The sequence below is a fragment of the Gavia stellata genome, chromosome 7 (assembly GCF_030936135.1).
Source record: "Gavia stellata isolate bGavSte3 chromosome 7, bGavSte3.hap2, whole genome shotgun sequence".
Lineage (NCBI taxonomy): Eukaryota > Metazoa > Chordata > Aves > Gaviiformes > Gaviidae > Gavia > Gavia stellata.
This window is the reverse complement of record NC_082600.1, coordinates 27,724,383-27,740,149: the sequence shown is the minus strand read 5'-3', so window position 1 is coordinate 27,740,149 and position 15,767 is coordinate 27,724,383. Positions and strand designations below refer to the sequence as shown.

General features: G+C 36.0%; 1 protein-coding gene across 2 annotated transcripts in view; it reads right to left on the bottom strand.

Annotated features, from left to right (window-relative positions):
- Positions 1 to 1,132: 1,132 nt before the first annotated feature.
- The window catches only part of SEC23A (SEC23 homolog A, COPII coat complex component), a 30,893-nt gene continuing 16,258 nt past the window's right edge, over positions 1,133 to 15,767 (bottom strand). For both annotated transcript variants that reach the window (XM_059819399.1, XM_059819400.1), the window contains exons 12-20: positions 14,948 to 15,037; positions 13,565 to 13,671; positions 12,418 to 12,571; positions 11,620 to 11,697; positions 10,387 to 10,548; positions 8,797 to 8,883; positions 7,195 to 7,350; positions 6,510 to 6,575; positions 1,133 to 2,917 (exon numbers count right to left, since the gene is read on the bottom strand). In XM_059819399.1, the coding sequence (XP_059675382.1) occupies positions 2,828 to 2,917; positions 6,510 to 6,575; positions 7,195 to 7,350; positions 8,797 to 8,883; positions 10,387 to 10,548; positions 11,620 to 11,697; positions 12,418 to 12,571; positions 13,565 to 13,671; positions 14,948 to 15,037 (990 nt within the window). In that variant the 3' untranslated portion in view covers positions 1,133 to 2,827. The remainder of the gene's footprint in view (positions 2,918 to 6,509; positions 6,576 to 7,194; positions 7,351 to 8,796; positions 8,884 to 10,386; positions 10,549 to 11,619; positions 11,698 to 12,417; positions 12,572 to 13,564; positions 13,672 to 14,947; positions 15,038 to 15,767) is intronic.

The following is a 15,767-nucleotide window of genomic DNA, read 5'->3' as shown; positions in this document are numbered from 1 at the left end:
AATAATGTAGTTGTTTGCCTCAGATTTGGTAGAACAGGATAGGCTCCTGGTCACTGTTCATCAACTATTATTTTTAACTGTGGAAAAGAGGGAATACTGGGAAATGCAATTTTCCAAACACAACATTGTGTGTTGGAGGCAGCCATGGGACCACTCATCGATGTCATAGTCTCACAGAACAACCTATGAGGTTCTAGGAATTTGACAGTATTTGTATTTCTAGGCAAATCCGCATGAATTAAGCAATTTAATGTCAATTGTTGGTTGAGCTTGTTAAATCTGTGTCTAAACCTGGTACCCTTGTGATTTATCCCATCCAAACAGGAGATGACAGTCTAAAGTTAACAATCCACTACCTTTTCCCAAGCAAGAGGAAAGCAAATTATCGTCAGCCGGTATTAAAAAACAAGAAAAGATGAAATAAACAAAGAGTAGCTAAAAAAATCCTCAACTCTCCAAAAAAGATCCTGAAGCTGTAATGTAACATGGATTCAATTACTGTAAAGTATTTCCAAAGGTTCTTAACATACCGGCTGTGCCAGTCCCAGACCTGTGAAGTGGGTGGAAAGGCCAAGCCAGGACATTTACCACAGCAGTTCACAGTCAGCAAGAAATCAAACAGCAGAGGCTTGCTGTCCTGCCAGTGAAAGAGCAGAGCACTGTCAGGGGATGTTCTGACCTTCTTTCCAGCATACTTACATCTCTGTGTGGATGGCAAGGAGTCTGTTTTTGAGGTTCAGTCAGAAACACTTAGAGCTTTGAGATTTTTATACGTATAAATACAGAATTATAATCCATGTTTTGGACGATAGCTTCTATTGCTTTAAATGGTGCATTCCAAAACAGAGCTTAAACACAGTTTATTTTCCTAAATGAAGGGCAGCTCTCACACTTACGAAGTCCAGCAAATTTTTACCTAATCTTTGATGTGCTAGCAGTAAGAGCTTTGTCTTGTGGGCTGGTCTAAACACATGGATGGCATGTGGACACATCTGGATTTTTAAAAAGTCTTTGAAAATGTTAAATACGTGAAGTTACAAAAGAAGCTAATGCTGCCAAGAGATTAGCTAGAAGAACCTATTACAAGGTGAAAGCTGGTAAAAGGGTAAAAAGGAAAGCACAAAAACCCCCATCCATTATCATGACTTGGTGATGAACTGATTTATTAGTCAAACGGTATTTAACTGCCAAATAAACTGGAAATATTTAGTCTTACAAGAAAAATTTTAAGCTGTTTATTAGCTAAACCAAAACAAAGTCAAGAGGGCTACTGAATTTTTATCTCCTAAACTGCCACTAGTGTGAACAGTTCAGTACCTCTGGAAGTTACACAAGTTTAATACCAATTATTACATGAATAAAAGTGGTGAAATTATTCTAAATTTTATCATTACTACCTTTATTTCCACATTTTGTTTCAAGCACCGACAGAAACCAGCGCAATAAATACAAAAAGTGAGAGAAAACCATGTATTTTATCTGTATTGAGGCAAAAGGAGCTCATCTCATTTAGAACAAAGAAATGGAGAACAATTGCTTTAATCAAGTTTTTGAGAATTTACAGAAAACAGAAAAAAATCCCTCATGCTTATCACACCAGTATATGATTGAATTTCCTATGTGAAAACTCTCTCTTCCTTTAGACTTGGCACAGTTTTTTACTGCCCACTACCACATTTCACATCTTTACTTGTCAAAATGTCGTATTACCTATGTAAACATCTGTTTTATGTGTAAACTTCAACAAGTAAATGGGAAAGCCTACTAATTTATCCACCCCCAAAAAATTAAGTATGAACTAAATATCAAATTAATCACATCATATTCTATATAATACTGTTTCAACAAGAACTATAGCCTGTTGAATTCATAACAAAAAGCATGCAGAAACAAAAAGCACATGTGCAGTGTCATGCATTAGTGTAATAACATTATAAGGCAATAATAAAAAAAGGTAAACAGGTACATTTTTTTAAAGTATACTCGCCAAGACAAAAATCAAGGCTGTATTCTTAGTTCATTTTGGTAGTGCAGGATTTCTTCTTAGACAAGCTAAAAGTGTTAACTTTTGAGCATATTCATCTGTTACTGTGTTTGATAATAGATACTTTTGTCTAAAATACAACATGTGGATTTAAATTTTGTGCAATAACAGACTTTTTACTTTTTCAGTTCAAATTCTTTATGGGGAAATAAAGAAAAACTCTGTTCCCACTTACCCTACTGATTCTTTGGGAAGAAATATTTGAAATTAAATACTCCTAAAATGAACAACACATGAACAATAGTATCTCTGCAGGAAAGAAAAGTTTGGCAGCCTAAGTCAAAAGACTGAGTTAATACTATTTTTATATGCTTTTTGTTGCTTCTTTGTTCACTTCATGCTCAAATTCAGTAAGCAAAAGTAGTCATATGGCAGTCTGGAAAGCCCGACATCACCAAAGATTTCCTTTATTGTTCCATGTGCCTTTGTAGTGCAGAGCAGAATTAACCTCAATCATTTAAAAAGGAAACTGAAATCACATCTCAAAGTTGTTACAAATTATCTCAAAGTAATTATAAGTATCACAGTAATAAAAATGACTGTTCTTTTTCCTCTAATTATAACTTAATTTAATCTACTACCTGTCATTTTTACAAACTGCAGTTCACATTAAAACATTTGCTGATAACAAAACCTTTTCTTTGAAAACAACACTGCTTTACATCTAATCAGGCAGCTTGTGCATATCAGAGCATTCTGTCAAGACAGACTTGGGAAAGGGTAAAAGAGAAAAAGCTGAAATATGGCTACAGCCTATCTGTGCCTTTAATGCACTGCAGAATCTCAGGCAGCACTAGAGACAGCAAGTTTCTTCAGATGATCCATAAATACTTGCAAGCTGACATCATCAGTAAGAATGGGTGCTCCAGACTCCTATAAAATAGAAGGAAACAAGGAGAATTGATTATACTCATTGTGAAAAAAAAGCATTTTAAGGCATAATACATTCCATTAAATAAACACTTTATAAATTTAGAAAGACCTTAGAAGTGTATCACTGCTGAAATCCTCTGACAAAAAACAGCAGGCTGTACATTTACATAAATTTTCATATGTTTACATAAATTCAGGCATAAACCACAACTACACTCTCTTCCATATTAATGCATACGGCAATGAGTTGCAGTATAGCAAGGTATTTACATCAACCATACAAAATTCCAGAGCTTTTGACAGCTGCCAAATACTAACTTACAAATTTTTAAAAGTAAATAAAACTTCCATGTCACAGTTCTTGTATCATTCCTACCTCAGTGGAGCAGACAGAGGTGAGAGAAACAGAAACACACAAGTGACACAACTAACAAATCAGTATCTGTCAGCAAAGCTCAGACATATCAAAATGGCAAAAGGAGAAAACAAATCCACTAAGGGTCTGATTTGACACTGAGTGAAGGTCAACTAGCTTTCTCAAGGAAAGCTGGGCCAATTCTCTCCTACAGGTCTATGCCATCTCAGAGAAACACAAAAAGCAACATCTGAAGGTCATGCCACTGCAAAATCAGATCACAAAAGATTAAAAAAAACCCTTTTGGGTGGATTTTTGCAATTTACTTTTTGACATCAGAAGTAAGTTTCAGAAATCCAGTAAGTTCAAAATGGTCATCTTTTAATTACTATTTTTAAACAAATTTACAGTCTAAATAAAACAGCAGTTGGCAGCTCTGCAAACGTTACGTAGTACCCCTCTTAAGTCCTTTGAAACCAATCTGCCATTACTTCGTTTACACACATAGGAAGGATTCCTATAAATCTCAACAATTCAACCTTTTCCAAGGTACTAAGCACCCATATTTCCAAATTAAATCAGAGTTGTCTGAAAGCTTACAGTATCTTCCAAAACACAGACATGAAAGTCTTAATGAGGATGCTTAGAACTGGTGCTCCTTTTTGAGAACCAGCCAAAACCAGTTCTCAGTTAACAATCAAGGGACAAATCCAGGAGCAATAAGAGATCTTAGATCACTACAATACACTTCACACAATACACATCCACTCTCAGGGAAGGCCCACTAAATTATCTGTCAGCTGATGGTGGCAAGATGAGAATAAAGGATGTTCTACTTCCAAGCCTGCGAAATGCTAAGCCTGAGCGCTCTTATTTAAGAAGCCACAAGAGAATTACAAGTAGTTTAATTCTGGAGCAGGATATGATCTGCCACCTTGTGTCTTACCCATGGAAGGACAGTACATCATCCTCTAAATAAATCACCAAAGGAGCTGATAGACCCCCTAAGAAAAGAGATCCCTCATGAAGACCGCTAGTGGTAATCCAGGGTAATTAAAACCAATGCACAGAGTCTATTCCTGAAGCTGAACACCTCATCCAACATGTGCACACAGGCAGCTGCCGTCACCACTGCTAACACCAACAGCAGCAGCTTTACTCTGAGGACTAAGAACCCTTCATTCTAGTAGGTAAGGTAGCAGACTATTTTATTTGCTGGGGAATAAAGTGAAAACCAGCAAGGTCACAATGTACAAGTCTGAAAAGTACATGAGAATTAGCTTTGATTTTTCACAGACCACCTTAAGTTTTGTCTTCTGTTCATTCAAAATTTTGATCTAATGCATACAATGAGAATTTATATTTAATTAACAGTGATTTGGTGACAGCTAGCTAGGTTTTTGATGAGATTTGTGCCACTGACCTCTTTCATTTCAAATTGCAAATTCCCCATAGTTACCAAGACAAAAAAGATTTAAAAAAAACCCAAAACTGAAAATAAAGGCATTCTCAAATAAATGTCATATCCAATATAATCTGAAAATTTCAACTGCATCTTCAAAGACTAACCAACATAATAGACTTGTATGAAAAGTTCACCATTATTTTCTGAAAATGTTTTCTATACTATATAAGGAACCTACCTGCTGAAGTTTAAAAAATCTTTACTTACAATATTAAAAACCAAACTAGACAATTCATCACCTCCTGAAACATGGTTTCAGTGGTGTGTGGCTGCCCTCTTCAGGTCAATGTGGACTAATGGATTTTTCTGACTCAGTTATGCACCAAATAAAATTACATGAAACAATCCAGGAAGCTCATAAGAAAAACAAGAGCAAAACCAATTCAGTTTAAAATTTTCTCCCAACAGTTACATTTCTCATTTCATAATTTTTACTTGGATCAACTTTGTTCACAAAAACCCCTGCAAACACAGGAGGATACTATGTTGGGAACACATGCGGCAATGCCACTGGGAAGATTAACACACCATTTCTTATATTACCCTAAACGTGAATTCTTTTCAATATTAAAAGGGAAAGCTCTCTTTTCTAAAACGTATCAAAGAGTATCTCACTTGTCCAGCATGAACAATTTTCTTAGAGATCAGTTCAAGCATTGTTTTGTATTTGCATTTACATTTGGAATACTGTTTCATTTGCTTACTAATTAAATGAGCAAGAAACAGTTGTCCTGTACTGTTGGAAAAGTCAAAACTTCAAAAATTTCCACGTAATGTTTAGATAAAAACCAGACTGTTCAAACTACAGGATTTGTGTGTATGCTGTGGACGAAACATCATGAAGAGAGATTGCTGGTTAGGTTATTGACTTTGGAGGCAAGAGAGCTGGGTTCAAATTGTGCTGTCCCTGACTCAGTACAAAGTTTTCAAGTATTTTCAATTCTGGATCTCAGTGGTCTTCCCTGATAGAAGTTTCATGAGAACCAATACATCCCTATGAAAACCTACCCTGATAAAACTTACCTGACAAAAATCACTACTGTAAAATTGCTACAGAGCTCTCTCACTCATGACTTGAACACTGTAGGCTCTATAGCAAAGTAGTCTAAAAGTACAGTTAATATGTAGCTTCAACTGTCTGATGCCATTACATTGTCATGAGAAAATGACACTATACTAGCATTCACCCAACAGCAGTGTTTCTCTTCCCACTATAAAAGCTGAATTCCTAAGGAGAACATGGAACTGGGATGCAACGTTCAAGAATACAAACTGCTCCAGAAAGTTTAAATTTTGAACTCTTACATAACTTCCTTCCTAAAGACAAGATTTGAAAAACTGATTCCTGGTCACCCGGGCCACAAAAATTCCGGAAAACATCAGTACACTGGTACTGGTGTACTTTTCAATTCTTGCTTATAACTAACTTCAAAATTTATTACCCTACTGCAAAAAGGTCCCTTAGTCTTTATGTGTGATAAGTGCTCTCATTCTAAGGAATTTGAAGGTATCTGTCCAAGAAAGATGGCTAGACACGGAAGTAGCCTAACAGAAGCTTAAAACAGCAAACCAGATCATTTTTGTCTGAAGAAATTAAATCCATTTTTCTTAACTTTTGCAATTTTGGTGGCATCAGGCCAAAAGTGCGTTTCTTTTTCAGTTTCAAAACTGGGCATTATCACTTACGTACACAATGTGTCACTTGATTTCTGAAATAGGGAAAAAGAACATAAGATTATGCATACAAGCTTCATCAGCAGATTCATACTTACCTGTCCCCATGCATACATATTGTTATGAGTCTGAGAGGGATTTACTTTTGAAAGCAGGAAACGAGCCTTTAAAAAACAAAACACAGGCAATAAATTAATCTTCTCAAACAGAAGTTTCTTATACTCAGAAAAAATTACATGTTTATGAAATATACCATTTCTATTATTTGGAGATAAAAACATGCACAGACACCTATTCAGAAGAGCAAGTAGCAATCTCTATAAATAAAGCCACTCCCTGGATTCTATAGCTATAATGCAGAACTGCTAACAACTTTTCAATGCAGCAGAAAGTAAGCTTTTGTCTTTTTCTAAGCACTAGCAAAGCAAATGTGAATATTAATAAAATATTAATTAATAAGTTAAAAAAAAAAAACACAAAGAATACTTCTGGTATTGGTCCAGAGACCCTGACAATTACTATCTTTTTTGTCTTACACACCTCACACAAGGAATCTCAGAGTCCAAGTCAATATGGTAAAAACAGTAATAAATAACAGGATTCACAAATCAGGCAAAAAGCTATATTACATATCTGGCTCTGTAAAAGCTTTAAGATTCAAATTTTTCACTTGCAATTTACATATATTTTAGCACAGAAATGCATGTTTACTACCAAAAAAAAAATCTCATGATATTACTAACACATCACTTCCTAGATTACATAATATATATTTTACCATACCTGGCTTCCTCCATGCTCTGTATCAATGTATCTGGGCATTGGAAATCTGGAATGGAGAATTTCTTGGGCATCATCTATTGGTGCTTGTAACAAGTGATGAAAGTTTTCATATTCTGGCATATCTTGGTAACCTGATTTACGCCACTGAGCTATGGTCTGGAGATAGGGGGAAGAAAGAAGTTTAGAACTGATTCACGAACCGTTCTTAAGGATACACAGGGCTTTTCAGAGAAGAATGTGCCATTGCTGGCCTCTTTTCTATCACTCACCCCTTTCTGCCCTATAGTATGCAAGTTAATTTTTAAAAGCCAAGATCTGCAAGTAACATGCCACTAGATTTTTATTTATTTTTTTTAAACTAACAATTTACGGTCCTTCTGTATTTCCTTTTTTGTCATTCTTTGTATGCTAAACATGTAGTTCATGAGGTCAAGGATACTATTTACAGTTCTCTAATATGCATGTCTATGACACATAAGAAATAAATATTTACACTGATATTTATCTTTCAGGGCCTGTAGCACAGCCTCCCCACCTCCTAGGAGTGAAGCTGGCTGCTCAGGGTCAGCTCACTGATACAGGCTGTTGTTAGAGGGAGCCTCGGCAGAGGTTCCCCCCTCCTTTGCTTGGCGGCTGTCTCAAGCTGAGGCTGTCATTCCTGGCTCCTGCCTGAGCTCCACTGCAACTGTGCCTCTACCTGGCCATGTACCCCACTTACCTGGACCCCCACCCGGGGACCTGACGACCTGGCTAGAACTGGGATCTGCCTCATCCCCATCAATTTGTCTGGTGATCTGGACTGGTGGCTGAACCCGGCTACTGCCCACAAACTGCTCTGCTTGCCTTGCTCAGGTACTGAGGGGCCAGGTCCTCACTGGGGAGGCCTATGCCTGCCTTGCAATCATGCTCAGCTCCCCGTTCCCATTCCCTCGGTGAGCAGCCCGCCCCTGCTGCTTCCTGACAGCATCTTACAAAAATACAGAGAACATTTTTCTACTTAAGAAGCATTAAAGTTTAGTAACTATTTTAAACAGTGCAGCTACGAGGACATGATCCAGAACAGTATTTCTCAAACTCTCAGCTGGGAACCATTTGCAGTTGCAAAGCAGTAAAAAGCAGCAGCCCAATTCCTCCAGGGCAGCAGAGCACTAGCAAATCACAAGCATTTATATTTATATGTTCCTAGTGAATGTCTATCTACTCAACTGCCAGGAGCAGTTTCATTCCTCCAGGACAGTGCAGATGAAGGGTGACTATAAAACTTGTTCTGACTCCCCATCCCTGAAGACCTAATTTATAGGTCTAAAATAAATGAATGAAAAGCATGGGGGGTGCAGGGAATAACACTCTCAAAAGTTGGAAAAAATAATCTGCATATTGAAGCTAATTCGTCTTAAACCCATCATAACAAACAGCACCAAAACATCAAGTAATGTCAAGTATCTGTGTATAGGCATGTTAGGTTACCGAACTACAAACATGAATTAGGAGTCTAGTAGATGAGAGGTCAAGCACTGGAGTGCTTTAGAACTGGGGCTAGACTTTCACAATGTAGCACTCCTACAGAAAAAGAATATTTATGTAAGAAATGACAAATCTTACCTCTCCGTGATAAATAAGGATCTGGAAAAAGGTGTCCATAAGGAGAATGCGATCTGGTAGAATGCTGCTGCTATCCAGAAGAACAGGCTAAAGTTTAAAAATAAATAAAAAATTACCAACTGACACAGAATTGAGCAATCAGATGGCATTACCAGCTTTTTGAATCAGTCACTGAATCTTAGGAACTATTTCAATCACTTACTAAAACTCCATATTTACTCGTTTTCATGTCATACACCTGCAACCCACACAATCTCATTCTGAAGTTATCCAGCCTGATTCTGAATATATAACTTCAGGAAAATAATAAAAATTGTATTCAAGAGCTGAAACCTCTTTCATTATTATGCACTTTTCTAGTCTTTCAAGTACCTCCATATTTACCTATACAATGCCATTAACTTCAATATTTCAGCGTATAAAGATTCGGTAGTTATTCAAGTATAAGATTTGGGGGTTGTGGGTTGTTCGTTTTTTTTTTTAGTCTTGTCCTTACAGCTATTATTACTGTGCATATATATCCACCAATACTGTATATAGTAAATACTCATGATTTATTAAATCTAATGTAGTATTTAAGGTTTTAATTCACCTTTTGTAGGGCAGTGACACTATATTGACACTATATGATTTAACTGAATCAGTACCATATGATTTAATTGGATCAATCTTACTAGGGATACCAAAAATATTAACTATTCCAAGAATAATAAAAAAATATTATTACTTATTCTACATTGAGGTGTCAGCTCCTGCTTGATTATGCTTCTCATCTGCATCGCCCACGTTACTAATTGTTATTCATACATGGGAGAATGATCTTACACCTGTGATTAGCTCTTCACCTCATTACTTTAATTTAAACTCCATTTTTAAAAGTCTTTTTTATCCCCATGACATAGTCTAAAAAAAAAAAAAAAATCCGAACAAAAATTCCAACCTGCCATGATCCTTGCCTAATATGTTTACTTTCACTGTCTTACCATTTCCTCACTCTCTCTTATCTAACCAGACTACTTTTGTCGTCTCCTATCTTACACTTCTTTCACAAGCTTCTTGGAAGATCTTATTTTTATTTGAGATTTATACAGAATGTGCCATGATAAGATCAGATGGAAGGTTCTGTACCAAAACTATACATAATGGTAACCACATCAAAATTAATGCCTTCATCCAAAGCTTCTAAGATAGACGCAATTTTGTACATTTCAAAAAAACCCCAACTTTTCTTTCAGACTCTACAAAAAAGTACATTTTAAAATAAAAACATTTTTGTTGATGTTTACATTCTGGCACCATAAAAAAAAAGCAGAACTCCTACAGCTCTCAATACCAACAAAAAAAAAAAATTACCATTCCTTAGTTTAAAACATCATCTCTCCACAAAGTGACTTTTGTTCTCAAGATTATGCTACATCAGAATTCTGAGATATGCTTTGCTCATAGTATGTTCTATATTAAATGAATATTGTTTCTCATGCAATAAATTTTAAAACAACACATTTTATAATGTGTGACAGCGAGGACAACAATCACCTCTCTCTCAAAACAGCACCTTTTAACCTACTATTATGTTATATATAATGATACCTCTGGAGGTCCATTGAAAGAGTAGGCATAAAGAATCGGCTGAACCATGATAAGCGACTGGGTTAGATCTTGACGCATAAAATGATGACGATAGTATGAGCTCTCATCTGGACTGTTATTAAAAACTTGTAAGAAAGGAGACCTTCTCAAGTGAAACATAAACTGCAAAACAAAAACAATTTGTTTGAACTTTCACAGATAAAAAGGAGAGTTGGACAAGGAGATAAATGTTTTCCACAAACTACATGAGACCAATGCCACAAAAAAATTGAATTCCAAGTCCTTTAACATTTCTAACTTGTATACACACCTTTGCCAGTTTTTTATATACTCTGATGAGAGTAAGACAGAGAGATCAGAACAGATAAACCTACAAAGCAGCTTTGAATTAAAAGTTGAAATATTTCTTCTTCTCTAGTACTAACTGATAAATAGTATGACTGAATATTGCCAAACCCTTCCTTTACTGTAAGTTCTACTGTTCCTGTGAGGGAGGCTGCTGTCCTTGAATACACAAGGTAAGTTGTAGCATGTGAACAGAAAAAAGAACATTAACCATAGCAAAGTTGAACTTCGTTAGTAAAAATGGAAAAAGCAAATCCTTTCATTGCTGAATCAATCTCTCCACATACTGAATCAATCTCTCCACAACACTTAACACCTTGAGACACACTGATAGATAACTCAAACAGAAATATCATGGAAGTCTATGAAGGGTCCAAAAGCAACATATCAAGAGCTATCAGAACGGAGGAATTTATCAGAATGGATTATTAGCAAAGAAACTATTCAAAGTTTAAAATAGTCAAGCTCAAGTTCACTTCACCAATTAAGTGCTTCTTTTCAGGTCAGTGTTATAAATCATGTAGGAAAGAAACAACAAAGCAAAACTATATCTTTTCTCATGTTTTCTGAATTTTTTCATTAAAACTGCCCTTAAAAAAACCCAGTGTCATTATCTGAATTACAAACTCAGGTAAGATGAGGATTCCACTATAGGAGAAACAAAAAATAGACACAGTTAGAGGAAGTTTAACTGTAAGAACAGAGGGCAAAAAGGGACACAGCAGCACAGACAACAAATGTCACATGCCAGACAGTAGCTGGGGGCAGGGGGTCTTTTCATTCTGCTATCCAGTGTACTGCCTTATTTTACTCTGTGCTACAGTGTGTCTCTTCCTTCACTAAGCATTATCTCTTTATCCCTTATAGACACACCTGCCTTCTACTCACCTGTGGGTAAAGTGAAAAGGTTTCTGAAAATCTGAAAGAGCTTGGATCATCCTTGTGATATTCTCCAAATTTCTGACACTGGGGTAAAAGAAAAAATTATCTAAATTAAGAAACATATTTGCTTGGTCATGCCATTACTGTAAGTCTGTTTGGTTTTAATAAACACATGATTTGAGGTGCTTACAGCTCTGTCAGCAAACAGAAACCTAGCAAACATTAAGTTCTTTTCTTAACAAGCAGGGATTTCCTTGCTTATGAGGCTTTAATGGCTTTTTGGGGTTTTTTTCTCCAAAATCTCTAAGCAGAGTTAGATCATTAAACAGCCCTAGAGAACATGTTTAGAATTCAATTATTAATAACTACTTACTTACAAGTAAGAAATAAAAAAATTAAAAAACTGAACTTTTGAAAATAAAGAAATTACGGTTTTCTAGATACTTAGACTTTTTTGTTCTTGCTAAAAATATTTCATCTACGATATCATTATAGGCAGCAGAAAGTAGAGAAAGCTTCAACTTCTGCTAATCTCATGCTAGAATTTCTCTCAATTACTGGCAATTACCAACTGCTGAGGACTGAGGAGACATTAATAAACGAACTAAAAACTTATCTGTTCTTTTTTCCATTTAAAATAGAAAATCTTAATTAATTCTGCATACCCACTTGTGGAAATGAAGCATTCAGTTCATTTTGGTTTGTTTTATTTTTAAAGAAACAATCACTGAACACTAGTCATTTAAGAATGGCATGTCTGGAGACAAGAAACCAATCTGACTCTTTTGATATAGTCCTTTTTACCAGTCGTATAAGCTGTCTGTCCAGCCACCTAAGCACATCAGGCCCCTCTTCTGTCTCTGCCCTATACACTGCCAATCTAGCCATGAGAATCGCAGCAGCCTCCTGGTCAAAAGATGCAGCAATGTTTTGAATCTGTGTCTGTGCATCTGCCCAGCTGCAAAAGAAAAATACAAGTATTTGCATTACAGTGAAAGCAAAGATGTCCAACCTCAAAATACCCCTTCAAAATTAAGGCACAGAAAACAGTGTTAGCAGTTTTAATAAACTTCGAAAATCTACTGGGTGTTAATGAGCAGCCTCTCAGTTAACCATTCCTTAATTACAAATGTCCCTTATTTGTACAGATGCCATGCAACCAGTGAAATAAAATATAATGCCACGTATAAAACAGTTATTACGTTAAATAAATATTAATTATGAAAGGTAAGTTACAGGAAACACTGTCCATGAGGCTAATCACACATTCCCACACTAGCAGTTTTCTTGTGCACCTTGCCTGTTCTTTTCAATTTATAAGGTGAACTATTAATCTGTCCTTTTATCAATCACCAAGAAGATTTTACTAATATAACTAATGTAAGTTCACAAGATAGTCATATCAACAGTAAGGGCAATGCTTTCTTTGATAAACTGAATCTTCCATCGAATTACCCAATCAATAATCTCCTTCAGCTTAAAGGAAATGTCATTTGACATTGAAAAATGCCTGCATAATAGTAAACATCACTATATAAAATTGTGAAGTAAATTGAATCAAGGAAGCTGCACGTAAATGTTATACATGGAAGAACAGGTACTTACACCCCCCTGAATGGCAGCTAGGACTCTCAAGTTAAGTCATGAAGTGATCTTTGCCATTCCCTAAGTCTGACCATCTCCTCAGTCTAGGCCACAGAATTTCACCCAAAAAATCACTTGGGTTACTTCAGAGCACTCCCGTAACATCATCATACAACCACTGCAACCTCTCAGAGAAGAAAGAGCCCACAGAATGAGAGAGGCAACTGTCTCAAACCTATGGATCATGCCTTCACCACCTGTGACACTACATATCCCAGAACAATAGATTGTTTACAAGATCTTAAAGATTAGAAGGCAAATATATATCCTGCTTTTCAGAAAATGATTCATCACAAGTAAAACATACTTTCTGGCAACTGTGGTCACTCTGATACGTCTCTGTCCACTGGAATGCTGGTACTGAGTCACAAATTGGATTGCACCACGTCCTCCTTGAGGAATGGGAGCATTGTGCTAAGTACAGGAGAAAAAAATTAAATAAGGGGAATCTCAAAATTTTACAGTATAATGCAAAAGTATATAAACAAATTACTAGAAAATTATAAAATTCTTAGCAATAGGCAGCTCAAGTTATATAAATGCATTGTCTGATGCTTCTATTATGTTGAGGGCCTTTACTAAACATGGCTAATAAACCTGGAGACTGTTAAGGGATGTTAGGAGCAGTTGCTCCCTCCACCAGATACCCTTAAAGCAACCAATGCTCTCTCCTTCCACATACCTTTACAGAGACAATACTTTTGAAAGGGCTGTGTTAGAATTGCCAATTTCATTAGATTCTATTTGAACATGACGTAATTCACTAGAATTACAGGGCAACAAAACTGATACTGCTCTAAAATGTTGATTAATGAATCCCAGAAAGTGCCATCAAAACTTAAAAGATTGGAATCCAGATGTAAACTGAAATTTCAAAATGCTGGTCAGTAGAAATACAGGTTTATATGCGGCTAACAAGGTAATTCCAAAAGAGAAGGACAGTTGAAATTAACTATTACACACCACGACCAGATCAGTTTTAGAGCTAGTAATAAAATGAGACCAAAATAAATATACAAAAAGTAAAATGAAGAATGGCTAAGGTAAGTTCAAGTTTCCAAACCTTTGCATAGGTTGAAAAATATGCAATACAGCATACAAAATATATAGAAACTACAGTCAGTTCACATAGTTCTGAGCTTCAAATATTTGGAAGAAGGGAAAGTACGAGATGTAAGTAACATATTTGCTTGTCATGTTTTTATCCTCTTTCCTAGAACTGCCACTGGGAGACAGGAAACAAGGCTATATGCCCCTGAGACATTTCAATGAAGCCAATCTTTATTTGCAAATACTGAGCAAATAAAGCATAAATTAAAACATTATGGAGTAATTACTTTGTAACTAAAATATCAGAGAAATACTGAAAAAGCACTTTTAAATATACAGATTACAGTATTTTCATATATTAAAGTGTATTTCAGTTGCAATTAAGAACCACTCTGAAAAAAAAATTGGGCTTAGATTATGAACTCCATCCAAAATTTGTAGACCTCTCTGGTTCACATTATCATATTCAAGAAGATTAGCTCATCATTAAGCTGTTAGTGTCCATCTCTAAACTTTGACAACAAAAATGACAACATCATTTGTATCCCTGCTACTGTGCTTGAGGGCACCACACAAAAACACAGGCTTCAGCAGTCACGTAACATAAAACTACCATGTTTAGTAGACAAATATTTATTACCTGGTTGACCACCTCAAAGTACAGTGCGAGAGTTGTGGTAGGATTAAGTCCACAAATCTTCCACTGACAAGTACCTCCTGTTCCAATCTCCTGTAGAAAGATTTTATAATACTTTCACAAACCAGAAATATTACCTTCCTTTGTGAAGTACAACATCTGGCCATAACAGGTAATTGTTTATGACTACTCTGTCACAAGTTTTCTCCCTGCTTACTCTGTCAGCCTCTCAGGCACACACTCTTGCAAAACAACTGCAGTGTTAGACACAGGAATAACAAAAAAAGGAGATGGTTGAAAAAGATTAAAACGTTAGAAGGGAGATGGCATTAGAAAAATGGAAAAAGCAAGTCAGAAACAGGAAAAAGTCCTAGACTTCGCTTAAGCAGTCCCAAGAGAAGAGGTAAGAAGCACATGAGAGCGGAATGACCCTTCTAAGGCACACTAGTAAAACTTCAAGTACGCAGCTTACATAGTATATAGTTACACAGTCTCTAGTAACTAACGAGGTAACTGTATAACGATAGCGATGTATTTCAAGTGACATCCTTTTTGTCACCCAAACAACATAAATACCCAGAGAAACCAATTAAAATAACCCCCAGAGAAACCAATTAAAATAATCAGTCATCCATAATGGACCCAGTGAAACCAAACAAAACATTCAAGGAAAATTATACAGGCAATATTGTCACTGTGTTTGTGTTCACTGTTAAAAGCATTATGGCTGGATTAATTGTCCATTTACCACTTGCAACGAGCTGCATTCATCTATGTTTTATTCATATGTTTTACCTCAAAAATTTTAATTCAGATTATTTCA